The 17,709-nt window shown below is 37.1% G+C and overlaps 1 protein-coding gene across 1 annotated transcript in view; it reads right to left on the minus strand.

The window, feature by feature from the left end:
• KIAA2012 (KIAA2012 ortholog) overlaps window positions 1-10,920 on the minus strand; it is a 160,144-nt gene extending 149,224 nt beyond the window's left edge. Inside the window, 1 exon segment of the mRNA XM_051990518.1 lies at window positions 10,780-10,920. Within this exon segment, the coding sequence (XP_051846478.1) occupies window positions 10,780-10,920 (141 nt within the window).
• Between the last annotated feature and the right edge of the window lie 6,789 nt (window positions 10,921-17,709).

Consider the following 17,709-nt stretch of genomic DNA (forward strand, 5'->3'; position numbering starts at 1 on the left):
CAGCATGGGAAAGCAAAATAGTAACTGAGAGCTCCCTCAAGGGAAAGCAAGGACACTGAATGGGTCAGGCTCCAATTTCAACCCCTTCTTATGGAGCTCATCTTACGTTTATAGACCCACCCAAATCCCAGCATGTGAGTGTGCTGCTCTCAACTAACGATTAACTGACTCATAACAATTTTACACGGGTCACCTAGTTCAAACCCCTCCTCTTTGCTTTTTCTCTTGGTTGGATTATGGCATCCCTCGTCTGGTCTCAAAATGTCATTTTCGTTTGTTTTTGCAGTGTGCTGCGTATGGGTTCTTTGTGTGTGTGTGCATGTGTGCAGTACACATGGCGAGGGTAGAGAGAAATATATGGGTTTGCTCAACTCTTTTGCAAACATTCTCAGACCCCTATAAACCCATGTTTCTTTCTTCTAAGGGCAAGGTTGTTGTTAACAGGCTTGTGACTGATACTGCTTGGTTTGCCTCAACTCTTTGGAAAATGCAAAAGGGGAGCAGGCAAAAATCACTTGGGTGAAATGTGGTCCCTGGACTTGTGGTACCCTCACGGAGGCCTTGAAACCACCCATAACTCTCATCCAGAAGTGGTCTTTCCCCATCTTTCTTATAGGCGTGCCCCCTGCCGACTTTCACAAAGGTGTACAGCAGGCAACAGTCCTGTTTACTTTCAAGCTCATTTTAAACGGGGCTTTTCACAGAAGGCAGCCTTGATGTGCTTTATACAAACAACAGTAGGTAGCAGACAAAACAAATGAGACCTCAGTAGAGACCCATCTAGCTTCCTGAGCAGACAGAACAAGATTAGTTCACAGTGCTGAGTTATTAGGAAACATTAGCAAAAATTAACTTTCTCTGGCTTAATTTGTCTTCATCTTTAACTGTAGGATCCCCATGCTCCTTTTAGATTCTATGATCTTGTATTTCATATTTCTGTGCTTTATAGAAGAGAATGGAATTGGATATAAAAGCAAGGAAAAAAGGATAAAAAACCCCAAGAAACAACGAATCAGGAAAATAGATTTTGCTGACGACAGATATCTATCTATCTGTCTGTCTGTCTATCTATCTAGCCATCTATGTCTATAGATGGCTAGATAGATATAGATAGATACATAGATAATTTAGATAGGAATCTGGGTTGAGGGTAGATCAAAGCATCATAGAGTCAAAGCTTGCATATTATCTAGCTTAATTCCTTTTTATCATGAATGAGGAACTGAAGCCCAGAGAAGTTACTTCAATTCACTTTATCTCAACAAACATTTATTAAGTGCCTATTGATGTGTCAGGTACTATGCTAAATAATTTAAGCAATTAATAATTTAAATAAGTTAAGATCACATAGGTAATAATTAACAGAGATGATTTGAACCCAGGTTCTCTGATTCCAAAGCCCAAATGAAAATTCTACTCCTATACTACCTTTTTCAATGAGCTTGGCTCTTGTAGTTTAACTTTTGTTCTAACACTCACAGTGGCTAGTTTTTGGTAAACTTATCTGCATGTTAAACCAAAGAGGAACGTGGGGATTTCTAACCCTAAGTTAGATAGTTGTCTGATTCAGAGGAATGTAATCATCATTCTTGATAATAGAGTTGAAAAACTAAATGGGGGGTAGGGGGGATTCTATTTGATTATTGTCATTTAGTTATGTTAAAAGAACAGTTTGCCTGTTCTTAGCCACCTGGAAATGGGAAACCTAGAGTTTTCACAGATTCCTGAAAAAATGAAGCCCAAAAGCTGATAGCAGAAAGCAATGAAGAGCATATATGCCCAGGAGCCACAATGAGACCATAAGATCAATGGTCAGCAGAGACCTTATTATTATTTATCTATATTATATCTATCTATCTATCTATCTATCTATCTATCTATCTATCTATCTATCTATCTATTTATCTATCTAGATATTGTCAGTGTAGAGTAGGCTCAGAAAGGGCAGTGTAATGATATTACCAGAAGATAGAAGAGGGGACTCTCCACATGTATCTCTAGATGTCATATGTGCTCTTTACTCTGGAACATTTGTGGGTGCTCTGGCCACATATTTGGGTACACCTTATGCATAATCCTTACATGATCCTATTTTCCCCACTGATGATGTGTGTGTTTTTGTGAGAAAGTGCCCCCAGTTTTATTTATGGAGGAAGGAAAGTGTTCTATTGATAACTTGAAAAAATCAATTTTTACTATTTTTTTTATTAAATGACTTTTCATTGAATTAGTTTTGACCTCTGATTGTTAAAAAAAAAAAAAAAAGTAAACACATTGGTGGGGGATGGTGAACTAAGATTCTTGACTGGATATAATTCCCATAGAGTACCTTGGATGTATTGTAACTATCCTAGGGGGTTATAAGAGAAGGGGAAGAAAAATAAAGAAAAAATAAAATAAAGAAAATAAATGAAAAATAAAGAAAGCAGGAGAGAAGATGGAAGGCTCACAAGGCACTATTTAGACTCAAGCAAGTTTTAAGTGTTTTACCTGTGAAAAGTGATCAAAGATCATAGAATTAAGAAGTGGAAGGGCTCTCAAGTGTCATGTTATAGATGAGAAAACTGAGCTAAGAGAGGATGAGTGACCACACAGCTGGTAAGTATCTAACTGAGGACTCCAACAGTCATTCAACAAAAATTTCCAATCCTAATATTAAATACTGGGGATACAAAAAAAGGCAAAAACTACACAGTCCTTGCTATCAAAGACCACATAGTCTAATGGAACAGACAATATATAAACAACTATGTACAAATAATAAATAACAAATAAATTGGAAATGATCATGGAAGAATAGAACTAGAATTATGGGGATTTGGGAAAGGCTTCTTGCAGAAAGTGGGATTTTAGCTCTCACACTGTACCACCTAGCTGCCCCTATCCTTTCCTTTATTATTCCTGACTCCCATCATGCTTTGCCGTACAAATTCTCTTGAAGTTTTTATTAAGTCTCAAGGTGATACCAAAACACTCATGGCAAAGAAGGGAACATCTGGAGAATCCTTTGCTGGCATTCCTGCCACCATAACATCCCAGTTCTTTTTACAATGGCAGATGTTAGATTGACTACAATCCAGTCTGAACTTCCCCCTGGGTTTAATTGATCTTATCAAAGAAAGCAAAAGTAATTTCTCTCTACAAGATTTTTGGGTGGCACACCTAAGGGAAAATGTCAGTATAAACTGAAAAAAGTCAAATTTAACAAAACTTCTTAATACTAAGGGCTACTCAAAAGTGGAATAGATTCTCCCTCACTCAAAGCTTTTAAATAAATGCAGGATGATAAGTTATTAGGTAATGATAATTATTAATAATAATAATGCCTAATATTTACATAGTACTCAGTATGTGCTACGTGCTTTGCAATTATCTCATTTGAAACTTATAATTCTGTGTCGTAGAGAGGATTTTTATTCAAAGATGGGTTAAAATAAATAGCCTCAGTTCCTTTCCAATTCAGATTCTGTCATTTCTTTTTAACATCAGAGTATTTCACAAATTCCCTACTTCCTCCCCTCCCCCATAGTGCCAGTTATATGATTAGTGTCTGTTGATTAATACATTAAGAGAAAAAGCTATTATAAATTCAGCAGTACTTGTATTTTTAAAAATATTTTTGGAGGGCACTTTTTGTCAATAGAAGAGACCAACTTATTGATTTATTTTTTCAAATAATATTCAGAATTTTCTTATAATAATATTAGTTATATATCACATATTAAATTTACATATATAATATATATAATAATAACTTTTTATTTTTCAAAATACATGCAAAGACTATTTTCAACATTCATCCTTGCAAACCCTGTGTTCCAAATTTTTCTCCCTCCCTCCCTTCTTCCCCCTCCCCTAGACAGCAAGTATTTCAATATAGGTTAAACATATGCAATTCTTCTAAACATAATTCCACATTTATCATTATTCAGCAGTACTTTTAAATGAATGTCTATTTTATTAACCATGATATCATCTACATATATTTGAAAAATTCTCATACATATTTGTGACATATTATTTATGCAGTCTGGATTAGGTACATTTGCTCATTTATCACACTGAGTTGCATTGTATATTTTGCTAGGGCCAAATGAAGAGAAAAATTGTAATATTTGTGTAGCATATTGTTTGTGGACCCCTTGCAGTTACTCTGAGACTCCTTAAGGTTTTCAGACCACAAGTTGGGAATCAGTGCCATATTGTATGGAATAAAATTTGTTTGAAAACATTTTCACCTAAGAAGTAAAAAAAGGGGAAATTCAGAGACAGGTTAGGAGTATAATGGAAAACTAGAACCCATATATAGGTTTTTATATATATATGTGTATATATATATATACACACACACACATATACAGACACATATATATGATGAGAAACAAGCCTATTGGCTCTATCCAAAGGGATTTGGGGATTAAATTCACCCCATTTTTCAAAGGTTAGATCATCCATGCAAAGTGACTATGGAGTTCCAATAAGAAAGTGTCTGACTAGGGCTAGATTGGTGGGTGAATCAGTATCCTGACCAAGAGAGGAAGACAAGTTCTTGGCTTTTCTAGCACTGTAGGCAAACTCTTGTCCCTGCAATTTGTAAGCAGTCAGACCAAAGTCTAAAGTAAGCTGCTCCTAAACTGTCATGTTTACATTCATGCTGTTTAATACAGACAATGAACAGATGCAGAGATCAATTAATAGACATTTAAAAGCATTTACTCAGTCTCCACAGCAGTTTATAGGAAGCACATTTAGAAAGCAATAGAAGTTATTGCTATTATAAAGTGCTTGGGGATCCCAGATGAAAGCCCCTTGTAACCAGAAAGTATTTATAACTCAAGAAGAAACCTTCCACACCCATGTTATACAACCCTCACACCACATCCTAGCATGCTCGGACTGTCAGTCCATGCAGCCTGTCTGTTTAAATTACACTGTAAAGCCTATAGGGTGGAGACCTTTTATACACATATATATGATTTGCAAAGCATCATGTTCAATCCTGGCATTCTGTAAATAAATAAAAACCACATGAAACAAAGAAAAAATATTCCTTCTTAGGAAAGAGTTGAAGAGGCTATTCAACTACCTTGTCATTAGTACTTCCAGGGGCATGACACCCAATGATGCACTAGAATGATTAGAGCAATAGTTGATGAAGTAACCTGTGAAATATTGTAATCATCATGTAGGCTTTATAAAACATTTCAGATTAGCTAAGTGCTCTATAATCATCTTAGTCATTGTTCCTCACAAATTGTCCAGGAGATAAGCTAGATCACTGGTATGGTTCCTTCTGGGTCTACATGTGTGTGAATGTTCAGTTCTAGGTGCTATGTTTTAGGAAGCACGTCAAAAAGATGAAAATATCTAGAAACCGACAACCAGAATGCGGGAGCCTCATGCCCAAGGAGGATATGTCCAGAGAATGGGGAAGCGTGTTTAGTCTGGAGAAGAAAATAACCAACCTCAATTATTTGAAAATCTATCATGTATTCAATTCTGATGGACATGGCCCATTTCAGCAATGAGATGAACCAAATCAGTTCCAATAGAGCAGTAATGAACTGAATCAGCTACACCCAGAGAAAGAACTCTGGGAGAAGACTATGAACTACTACATAGAATTCCCAATCCCTCTATTTTTGTCCGCCTGCATTTTTGATTTCCTTCACAGGCTAATAGTACACCATTTCAAAGTCCAATTCTTTTTGTACAGCAAAATAACTGTTTGGACATGTATACATATATTGTATTTAACTTATACTTTAACATATTTAACATGTATTAGTCAACCTGCCATCTGGAGGAAGGGGTGAGGGGAAGGAGGGAAAAAGTTGGAACAAAAGGATTTGCAACTGCCAATGCTGAAAAATTACCTATATATATATTTGTAAATATATAAAATATATATATATATATATATATATATATATATATATATATATATATGAATGAAAATCTATCATGTATGTAGAAAAGAGTTCAGACCCCAGGGGGGCAGAAGTAGGAACATCAGTTAGAAATTGCAAAGAGACATCTAGGTTTGACATGAAGGCAAAATGTCCTGTATCTTAGAGCATCCCCGAATGGTGACTCTAGATGTAGTTGGAGGGGAGAAATTTTCCAATCTTCCATTAAAAGTTGAATGAGATTGGGACTTGGTGTCTACTTAGGGTACATCCAACTCAAAAATCTGTGATAAACAGATTGGGTTATAGAGAGAAGAAGCTTTTTTTGCCCTGAGTCACATAGACGCAAATCACAACTTCTGTCATCTAAATAAACAATATAATTTGCTTAGTGTCTGGCTCCAGATTCCACCATATTGCTTCAGCCCTGTAATCCACATCGCTACTACAATGTGATAATTGTATTATATGGATAACAAAATGACTATGCAAAGTTTTATTTAGTAGAAGATGAGAACTATCTCTCTTTCCCTTTATGATGCTCTTATTTATTTGACTTCAGGCACACTTTTATAGGTGGAGAAGCTGAGGTATACTTAGATTGCTCAATGCCGGAGCATGAATCTCACTGTCTTGAATAGAATTCCATGGTTGGCTTCCCAGAAAGCAGCAGCTGGGCAGAACCATCCCATAAAAATATCCTGAAGTCTCCTGTGATAGGAATTCAAAATATCTTTCCGGGGAAATAATAGGTTCTCTGGGCAGTTGAATATTTGACATCCTTTGCTTCTTTATCTTTGCATCCATATCACAAGAGTGAAGGAGGATTTTGAATCAAGAATGTTTACTTCCCCAACAAAGAGATGTAACACTGAAGTTGAAGCATAAGGCTGAGGATGTAATCTCACAAAGGGAAAAAAAAACAACTTCCTTAGAACAAAAATAAATCGTCACCTAGTAAAAGTGACTGGAGCTTTTGAAATGAAGATTAGTCAATCCCTGATTTTTGAAGTGACACATATGTCTGCTTAGATGTAATAAAATCTCAAAATGAGGGACAATGATTATATAAAGGTTGAGAAGTGTGCTGAATTTCAATTAACAACTGACCACCAGAGCAAACTTCACAAAATATACCCAGGACAAGAAACATGCCCCCAAATTAACTTTTTAAGACAAATTCAGTAGAGGAAAGGAGGAAAACTAGGTTAAGAGGCCCAGTAGAGAAGAAAACCAGGATGGTTTAAGGCTGCTGCTTGGGAGCGGGGGAGGAAAGGTACAGGGTCACACCTATGGAGGGAAAGGGAGAATCAACATCTTCTGGTAGCTCCATTTTAAATTAATTATTCCTAAATATATTCAGTTGTTTACATAAGCCTAGCTTATTCTACCCTAGTAACTGCTCTGTATCTATCGAATACTTTCATTGAACTCTATGAGAAAATCATAACAAAATGTAGGGATTCTTATCAATAAGTATAGGAGATAGAACAGAAGAAGGTTAAACAACACGTAGATTCCCAAGGCCTAATAGCTAGTCACTTGCCTGCATTAGGTGTGACTACTTCCAAACAGACCCTGCAAGAATTGGGGGCCCAGAAGGCTGAAGAAACACCAAAAAATCAATTGGGAAGACACAGTTCAAAACCGTGGGACCTACGCAAGGAAATGGCCCCGTGTTTGAAGGTTCTACCAGTTCTAGAAGGAATAATCTAGTGTTGTTAGAAACTCCCAGGGCTCCATGTTGATGCTCCCCTTGACAACCTGATCACACAATTCCTTCACTTCCTTTGACTTCAAAGATCTCTTCTAAGCTACAATTCATTTTCACAATCACATGGTCAATCTTTACATCTAATTCTCTCTCAAAATTATACTAGCTCCCAAGTTCAGAAATGATCATTTTTTCGACAAGCCCCTACCATAAACCCTCTACTGAATTCAGACAAGTGGGCTAAGTTTTGAAAGTAATATGTTAAATTTATTATATACTTTAAAATTTTTAAAATTATATTTTATTTTCATTTCTGAATTCTTTCCCTCCCAGTTCTCCTTCTCCCACTCAATGAGAAGGCAAGAAAAACAAAACTTGTGATTAAATATAGTCCAGTAAAACAAATTCTTGCATTAGCTTAAAAAATATATCAAATATATATGTATACAAAGTTTCATATCAAATTTTTTTTCTGTTCTATTCCATAAATAGAAATGTTCTTTTCTGATTTGGTGTTAAGTTTAAAATTTTAAAAATTAATATATTCAAACTACACATTTAAATCTTCCACTCTAGGAAGACCAGTATATTTACTATCCCTGGTGCAGACTCTTACAATAGCCACTGGTGAATCTGCCAAGCTTAAGGCTCTCTCCATTCAGACACCAAAATGATTTTTCTAAAGTACAGATTCAACCATGTCTCCCTCTTATTTAATAAACTTCAGGTTCCCTATTGCCTTCAGAATCAAATACAGAATTCTTTTCAGCATTCAAAGCCCTTCATAACCTAGTCCCATCCTACCTTTTTAGTCTTACATTTTACTCCCCAAAATGCACTTTTGGATCCAATGACACTGGCCTCTTGGCCACTAAGAAGACACTCTATCTCTTTGGTCTCAATATTTTTTTTCTAGTTGTCTTTCAGTGCCTGGAATGCGTTTCCTCTGATGACTTCCCTAAGTCCCAACTAAAATCCTATCTTACATAGGAAGCCTTTTCAATTCCTTTTAATTCTAGTGCCTTCCCTTTCTTATTTTACTTTCCCTCTTTTCTCCCTCCTCTTTCTTCCTCCCTCCTTCCTTCCCTCTGTTCCTCTCTGTCTGTCTGTCTGTCTGTCTGTCTGTCTCTCTCTCTCTGTATCTCCCTCTCTCTCTCATCTCTTCATCTCTACATCTGTCTTTCTCTGAATTTTTCTGTCTGTCTGTCTCTCTTTATCTTGTTTGTACATGTTTGTTTGCCTATCTCTCCTATTAGATTGAGCGCTCCTTGAGATCAGGGTTTATCTTTCTTTGTAAACCCATTGTTTAGCGTAGTACCTGGTACACAGTAAATTTTTAATAAATGCTTATTGATTTATTGACTGACCTCAGGTTTGTGTTTAAGCTGATCTCTCCCTCCCTTTCTACCAATATATATCAGCCAGTCAATAAAGCAATTATTAAGTTCTTACTTTGTGCCAGATACTATCATAAACCCTCAAGAAACAAAGACATGCAAAAATTAACCTGTTTTCTAGAATTAAATATCCTAATAGGGAAGGAGGGGAGAGATAATATGTGAATAAGTATATGCAAGATACACAGTTTACACAATAGATAGGAAATGATTTGAAAGAAGAAGACATTAGCAGCTAAGGGGGCCATCTTATGCAGAAGATAAAGTTTGAGCTCAGTCTTGAAGAAAGCCAAGAAAACTTACAGGCTGAAGTGAGGGCATAGAGAATCCTGGGTATATAAGTATATAAAATAGATATGCAAATCAAACATTTACTGATAATTAATCATAATTTCATGATCCCCCCATTCAGTTAAAAGACTGATGCCATATGGGATCACAAATGATAGTATAAGAAGCTGGGCTCCAGAGGAGCAAAGTATAAGAAGATTGGAAGTTTAGTAAAGAACCAGGTCAAAATAAGCTTTAAATGTCAAACTGACAACTTTATATTTGATTCTGGAGGTTATAAAGAGCTACACTGAGCAGGGAGTGACAGGGTAGGACTTATGCTTAAGAAAAATCACTTTTAAGGGTAGCTAGATGGTCTGTAGTGGATAGAGCACTGGTGCTGGGAGCCTCAGACACTCAATACTTCCTAGTAGAGTGACCCTGGGCAAGTCACTTAATCCCAATTGCCTTGAGAAAAAAAAATCATCTTGATACCTAAGCAGAGTATTCCCATTAGTGTAACAACCAATTAGAACCTAGAACCCAGGGGATGAGGGACTGAACTAAGGTTGTGGTTGTTTGAATGAAGAGAATGTATTTGAGAAATGCTTGTTATATATAAAGATAGAAATGAGATCTTGAAAAAGGTTGGATTTGGGATTTGTTTTTGTTGTTGTCACTTGTGTTTGACTCTTCATGATCTCATTTGGGATTTTCTTGGCAAAGATACTGGAATAGTTTGCCATTTCCTTCTCTAGCTCATCTTTCAGATAAGGAAACTGAGACACACAGGATTAAATGACTTACCAATTAGTAAGTGTCTGAGGCTGGATTTGAACTCAGATTCTCCCTAGCTAGATTATAAGCACATTTTAGATATTTATGTGTTCGAGCTAGATTTTTATGCATCCAGTAATAACATAGTTGTTAAATAGATGAATCATCCCTTGTGTGAGTATATGTCCTTCTGGAAGGCAATGAACATGTTTTTTCCCTTGAGATAAACGGGTTAAGTGACTTGCCCAGGGTATATTAAGTATCTGAGGTCGGATTTGGACTCAGGTCCTCCTGACTTCGGGGTGGGCACTCTATCCACTGTTCCATCTAGCTGTACAATTGCTCACCTCCAAAGCTATGGAGAGCATCCCTCCCTTTCCTCCATTGTATTCACTAGTATGGGTCTGACAATATCTTCCATCCCTTAGCCATGCTTTCTGTCTCTGGGATGTCCCAGGTTAAGGTCGGTGCTGAAGGCTGAGCAGCAGAGGGACCTAAATATGAAGGCTACATCTTGTGAATCAGGCAGGAAGCCTTAGCAAACAAGTATTTTCTTGGGGACTTTTATGTTTTCCTGGGGAGAACCATGGACAGCCCTTCAGACAGTTCCCTGAAACACTCAATATCCCTTTCTTGGGCACTCAAAGAGTTAACGCTTCCCCATCTCAGGGCTCAGCTGCCAAGTGCAGTTAATGCTCAGTCCAGCACTCACATGGATTGTATTCTTACCCGGCTGGAGTGGCCCGCTCATGGCATCTGGTTCCCTGGCAACAGCTTTCATTGGCTCAATCAAAGCCTTTTCTTCTTCAGAAAGCTCACACTGTGACACCCCACCACCACCACTAATCACCATCAGTGTTCAGGATGCAGCTGGTATGAAAAATAGCATTTGTGAATACGAGAAGATTAAGTGACTACATGGAGTACACCTGTCCTGAGGGGATCCTTACTGCTCTCTCCTGGGCCAGGAGGGTAGAACCTTGGGTCTCTGGGGAGGGAGGCTGGGAACCCGGTCCACAAAGTTTGGGAGTTCTTTGTTCGGCCATATTCCAGAAGCCTCTGTGATTCATGACTAGCCATTTTCTGTGTCGAACAGTGGAAAAGCTGTAGGCCCTCTGCTTTTGACAAGGGGCGCTGGTGGGTTAAGGGAGATCAGACAACAAAATCCATATTGTAGGAGCCTTGTCCCCAGTCAGAAACAGACAGGAGGAAGAATCTGCCAGTGTCTGAACCTGGGGAGAGGAAAGAATCTGCTTCAAGCCCTGTCAAAAGTCACACTGCCCCAGCTTTTGAAGGAACAAACCAGGATGGAGAAGCCATCGGGGATGTGGGCACACTCAGAGTTTGAGTCTAGACTGCCTGCAATTCTCAAGTGGGTTAAGTTATTTTCCTCCTGAGACGTCTTATTTCTTTCTTTCTTAATTTTTGCCTAGGGAAGAAATAAAGTTAGCAGCAACAAAGAAGATTTGGAAGAGAAAACAAGCTGCCCTTATTGCTCCATTCAGGATTCCCCCATTTTTTGGGTTGGGGATATGGAGAGAGTTTTAATCACATTTTTATCTTTTGTGGTTGTACTAATTAGGATCTAAATACAGCACATATTTGGGATCCAAAAACGGGATGAATAATATTGAGTAGTGGCTATCTCCTTTCTACCTTGTTTCGAACTTTGAACCAATCTAAGGTGGAGGAGCTAGATGGGACAGTGAATAGAGCACAGGGCTTGAAACTAAGAAAATTCATTTTCATGAGTTTAAACTAAGATCTAAACACAGAACATATTCAGGATCCAAAAACCGGATGTATAATATTGAATAATGGCTATCTCCTTTCTACCTTGTTGTTCCAATCTTTGAGCCAATCTAAAGTGGAGGATCTAGGTGGGACAGTGAACAGAGCACAGGGCTTGAAAACAGGAAGATTCATTTTCATGAGTTCAAACTAGGATCTAGACACAGCACATATTTAGGATCCAAAAACCAGATGAATAATATTAATAACGGCGATCTCCTTTCTACCCATGGTTCTACCTGGTGCTTTGGACCAATCTAAGATGGGAGAGCTAGGTGGGACAGTGAACAGAGCACAGGACTTAGAATAAGAAAGATTCATTCTCATGAATTCAAATCTGGCCTCAGATACTTACTGGCTATGTGATCCTGGGTAAATCACTTTTTACTTCAGTCTTCTAATCTGTAAAATGAGCTGGAGAAGGAAATGGTAAACCACTCCAGTATCTGGATGTGACTGAAAGGACTTCCTTGAAGCTTTTCAAGAGAAAACAATTATCTTGATCATGGTGATGAGACTAAGCAGGAGAAATTTCAGTCCCAAAAGAAATGCTTTTTATTGCTTGAGGACTGAAACTTTAGGTACCAAAGAAAAGAGATTGCTCCTTCAGGTACTCTGTGCACTGTTAGGATCAGCCTTGCAAAGATGGCCTTAGTAGGGACAACAGCAGTAGCCATAAATTTGCAGTTTGTTAGAATATAGAGCCTACTGTCACTTTGCAACAAGAGCAATGTAACACTTATTTGGTTGGAAGTAGTCTGACCATTCTGAAATTTGGTGTAATAGATTTGAAGTTTTTCTTCCAGACTAAGACATTTTGAGGTAGGGCAGGAAAAAAGAAAGGTAGACCTTACACAATTCATTTATCCTACAAACCCAAAGGCTAAATTTAGTTAGAGGGTCAAAGGATTATTGAGCTATCATATATTGAAGAAAGATAGGTTTTTGGAGTTAAAATGGAAAGGGATCTTAGAAGTCACTTGATTCCAAAGTATAAAACTCTAGCTTCCCAGACAAATGTGACTCTCAAAACCTTCATGAGAGACCCAGAATTGGATTAAAAAATAATTGGGAAGGGGTAGTTAGGTGGCACAGTGGATAGAATAGTGGCTCTGGAGTTGGAAGGACCTGAGATCAAATCCAACTCCAGGCACTTGGAGCCTTGTGTGACCCTGGTCAAAACACTTAATCCTGATTGCCTCACCAGAAAAAAAAATATCCCCATGGGGGGAAAAAAAAAGCAGAGCCAACAACAACAATAAAAAGTAATTGGGAAATGTCTAACAAAATAAATAAAATGACAATATAGATGTTAATTTGTGGATTTCTAACACAACATGTCTAATCCCCTCATCTTAGGCTATTGAAACTGAAATACAGGAAAGTTGCTGATTTGTCCAAGATCATATATTTGCAGCAGGAAAATGGGAGAGCTGAATTTTGAACTCAAGTCCTAAACTTTCCACTACATCATGATTAGCTGAAGTCTATTACAAAGAAAGTTTTCTCTCTACTAATCAAGATACCTTGTACATATAAGAAAAAAATCTCCTAAGCAAGTGGAATATTTAAGAGCTCCTTTTCCCAGAATGTAAGTCCATCCCTTGCTCCATCCCTTGCTCTTTTTTTTAACTCATCTCAAGTCTTTCCTGCTCTCCACTTTTTTGGTCAATTCCTTTTTTAAAAAATCCATCCTTCTGTTCTTTATTTTTTCTCACCTTCACACCTATTTCTGGTGTCAATATTCATTTGGGTATTCTCTGATTGACATCTGGTAGGGATAAAGAGGAAGGGGGAAAATGATGTTTTAGGAATTTGGATGTAGGTGTAAAGATATTTCCCAGGGAAAGGGGAAGATGGCCCAGATAATGAGGGAAAAGTCTCAGCAAAAGCTACTCTCTGGACATTTTGGATACTAATGTAGGGCACAACTATGAAGTAAGGGAGAAATGTTTTTACAGTAGCACCATTTAGGCTTCACAAAAACCCAACAATCCCATTTGAGTTTTTGCTGTGACATAGCGCTTAGGTATAATTAAGCATGATATCAACAAATTCCTCAGAAATGCAGGCAGTAAAGCTTTGAACATGAGGCTTTTGGATTCAGGAGCATGAATTTTCATAGTCCCAGAGATGGACTCCTAAATTAAAGGATTTTAGATTCAGCATTGGAAAATATATTAGAGACTATATAATCCAGTGGTTACTAATCTGGAAGCTAAAGAATCAGAATCACAGACTCTCAAAGATGAAAGGAGCCATTAAGTCCAACTAGTAATTGAATAAAAATCTTTACTATATCATGAGAATAGTAGAGAGTGTTGAATTTGGAACCCAGAAATCCTGGGTTCAAATTCCTCCTCTGACACATATTAGCTATGCAACCTAGGCAAGTCAAAAACTTGTAATACTCTAACCACCTCTTTGTAAGATGTGGGCAGCTAGTTTACTGTAAATCAGAGCTTAATATTTTTGTTTTTGTTGATTGCCTGGACTTAAGGAAATATACTAAGGAGATTAAATTTTAAAGCATGTGCAAATATTTTCTTTCTAAAGAATCTGATTATTAAACATTTACTAACACACACCTGTATTGCTATATAAATAGTGCTTGAGCTTTTCAAGAATGTAGTAAAAAGCTCTTGGAATAATAATGATAACTAGCTATTATATTGTAAACTCTTTGAGGTCAGGAACTGCTTTTTGCATCATTTTGTATCCTCAGTTCTTAGCACTGCACTTGGACTGGAACTAATAGGTGTTTAATAAAGTTTAATAAATGTTTATTGATTAATTAATTCAAATAATGCTTTAAGTTTTGCAAAGTTTTTTACATTCAATAGCTCACTTGAACTTCACAGCACTCCTGGACAGAGGTTCTTTTTTTTTTTTTCTTAAATAACTTTTTATTGACAGGACCCATGCTAGGGTAATTTTTTACAACATTATTCCTTGCACTCTCTTCGGTTCCAATTTTTCCCCTCCTCCCTCCACCTCCTCCCCCAGAGGCAAGCAATCCTATACATGTTAAATAGATACTGTAGTATATCCTAGATACAATATATGTGTGCAGAACCGAACAGTTCTCTTGTTGCACAGGGAGAATTGGATTCAGAAGGTATGGACAAGAGATTCTTAACCTTTTTTGTGCCATGGACCTCTTTGGCAGTTTGATAGAGCCAAAGTACTCCTTTTCAGAACCATGTTTTTAAATAATAGAAAAAAATGCTAAATTTTAGTTATTAATTAATTAAAACAAAGACATCTTTACTCCCATATAAGTTCAGATATGCAGATCTATCCACAGACCTTTGGAAGTAGGACCCAGGTTAAGAACTTCTGCTCTAAGATTCTAAGTTGGATAGAAGTTGTTGATTTGTATTGATAGAATTTCTTCCTTAAGAAGAAATTAATGAAATCAGTCACAAGTTTGGTCCTTATCAATATATCCTACTAAGAGGTAAACATCCAGCTTTGCATAAAGGGAAACCCACCATCTATCAAGATAGCTCCTTCTACTTTGGGATAGTTTTATTGTTGAGAAATGGTTCTTTTTAGGACCTATGATCTTCATGGTCTTTCTAAGGAGTTTGGGCTCATCATACAGTCTACAATCCATTCTGAGGTCTCCAAAGATTCATTATCTTTCTTTCCCTCCCCCCCCCCCCCAATCTATATCCCTTTTGTCAGTTCTGAGTATGGTTCTGGAGAAATCTCAACAATAAAGTTAGTTATGGCTCATGTCTTTATTTCCCCCATTGGGAGTAGCAAGTCCCCCAACTAGCACACAAGCAATTAGTTAACCATATGAATATCAGGTGAAGAACAGTTTTTATTATCATTTCTATGCATATGATCCCCAGAATTATTTATCCAGACCTGAGCTCTCTCCCTTGAGCTACATAAATACATATTACCAATTGCCTCTTAGACAAATAAAACTGAACGTCTGTAGGCCTCTCAAATGTAACATTTTTGTGATGACTAAAAATATGAATTCATTTCTAAGCAATAACTGAATTCAAAGTACCTTTTTGTCATCATATCTATTATCACTCAATGGATATCTTATGGAAGAAATGATCTTTGGAATACTTTGACTTTGAAAATAGATCTTCATACTACATCTCCTCCAAATTATTAAATCCTATATTCTCTTTGACCCAGTGATATCACTACTGGGTTTCTAATTTAAGGAGATCAAAGAAGGAAGGGAGGACCTAGAAAATAGAAATAGGAATATTTCTATATTAAAAATGTTAGTGCAGTTTCCAAATCACAAGTGTCAGCTCCTGAAGTTGCTCAGCCTGACCACCTCTTGTTTTTCCTGTTTTTCAAGGGAAAATACATGGTTTTAGGAACACCTTCTATTAGTATAATTCCAGTGGTTCCATACTCAATCCTCCAGCATTGCCAGTGACTGCTCCCTGACCAGTTGGCCTCTCAATCCTGGTAGTATACTGCTAGCCCTTCACATTTTATCAGAACTAATTCAAACCCTGATCACAGGCTGGGATTGTAATGAAAAGTAGATTCCAAAGGCTGCCCCTGGAATGTGAGCTTTTGCTGGAAACTTTCCATGCTGCCTTTTAGAGAACAGCAGGCATCAACTTATTCACACTGGGAGTCAATAAAAGAAACCCAAATTATTGCCATTCTGATAAACAAGTATTTTTCTTCTTTTTCAAAGAAACTTGTCACGATGAACTAAAAGCCAGAACAAATTAAATGATCTGATAGTATAAATCTGATTAGAAGCATTTTATCTACTCTAATTAATTTCCTCCTGCAACCACAGCTATTTTAAGTGAATGTTAAATATATTTTTAAATAAGCTCAATTTATACCTCTTAAAAAAGATTGTCAGGAGTCTCTTTCATTCATTTTATTTCCTTTTTTTCTTAATGTTGCATGGATATTTTTAGGATTATTGTTTTTAATACTAGGGAATGATGGAACATCCTCCTATATAACTCATCCTATAATGTAAAGTATTTATTGTGAGTATAAATAAATATTTTAACATGTTTATATCACTGGTTAACAAAAGGGTCGTTTTTATCTGATTTTGAGAAAAGGAAACCAGGATGGAGGGAATGCTAGCAATAGAGACATTGGAGTGCTTGGACTTTTAACTGTTTCTCTCCTCGTTTTGGGGGCAACTCATAACATCATAGCTATAGAGCTAGAATGGAAACTTAGAGGTCATCTAGCCCAACTTCTTAATTTTGTAGGTAAAAAAATGACTGTCCCTAGATCACAAAGCATTCCTCCCATTCAAAGCATAGTCATTTTTACAATAAGTATCCCTCCTCTGACCCTAATAGCCACCACCAGACACAAAAAAGTTCTTATTAAATATAGTGCATATGTTGAGACTAGACTCCTAATTACCATTGTTTCTAATGAGCCTCTTCCCCAAAGCTTGGCCATGACATCCTCTCAGAATTACAGAGGTAGCCATGAGCTATTAGGGCTGTCTTTTTGAGGGTTCTAGAGCTCATGAACCCCCATTGGTTTTCTTCCCACTATGAATCAATCAGCCAGACTTAAGTAGCTTTCATAAAGAATATTTGCTAAGGTGTTACAGTAAGGATTGTGGTTACAAAATTCACACTAAAAGCTTGTGATACTCTCACCAGTGCATAGAGTCCTGGGAAAAGTAGGTTCAAATTTAGAAATCAAATGTGGCAAAAGAAATAATTCATAGCTCCTGAAAGACGATTTACTGGCATCTTCAAGATGACATCCTTAGTTATGGTATAGTTTTATGCTGGATTCTTTGTAGTGCTCTGATTCTGAATCCAGTCTGACCTTGGTTCCCAAAACACTCTACTTATTCCAGAGGTGA

Source organism: Antechinus flavipes, chromosome 3, assembly GCF_016432865.1.
Source record: "Antechinus flavipes isolate AdamAnt ecotype Samford, QLD, Australia chromosome 3, AdamAnt_v2, whole genome shotgun sequence".
Lineage (NCBI taxonomy): Eukaryota > Metazoa > Chordata > Mammalia > Dasyuromorphia > Dasyuridae > Antechinus > Antechinus flavipes.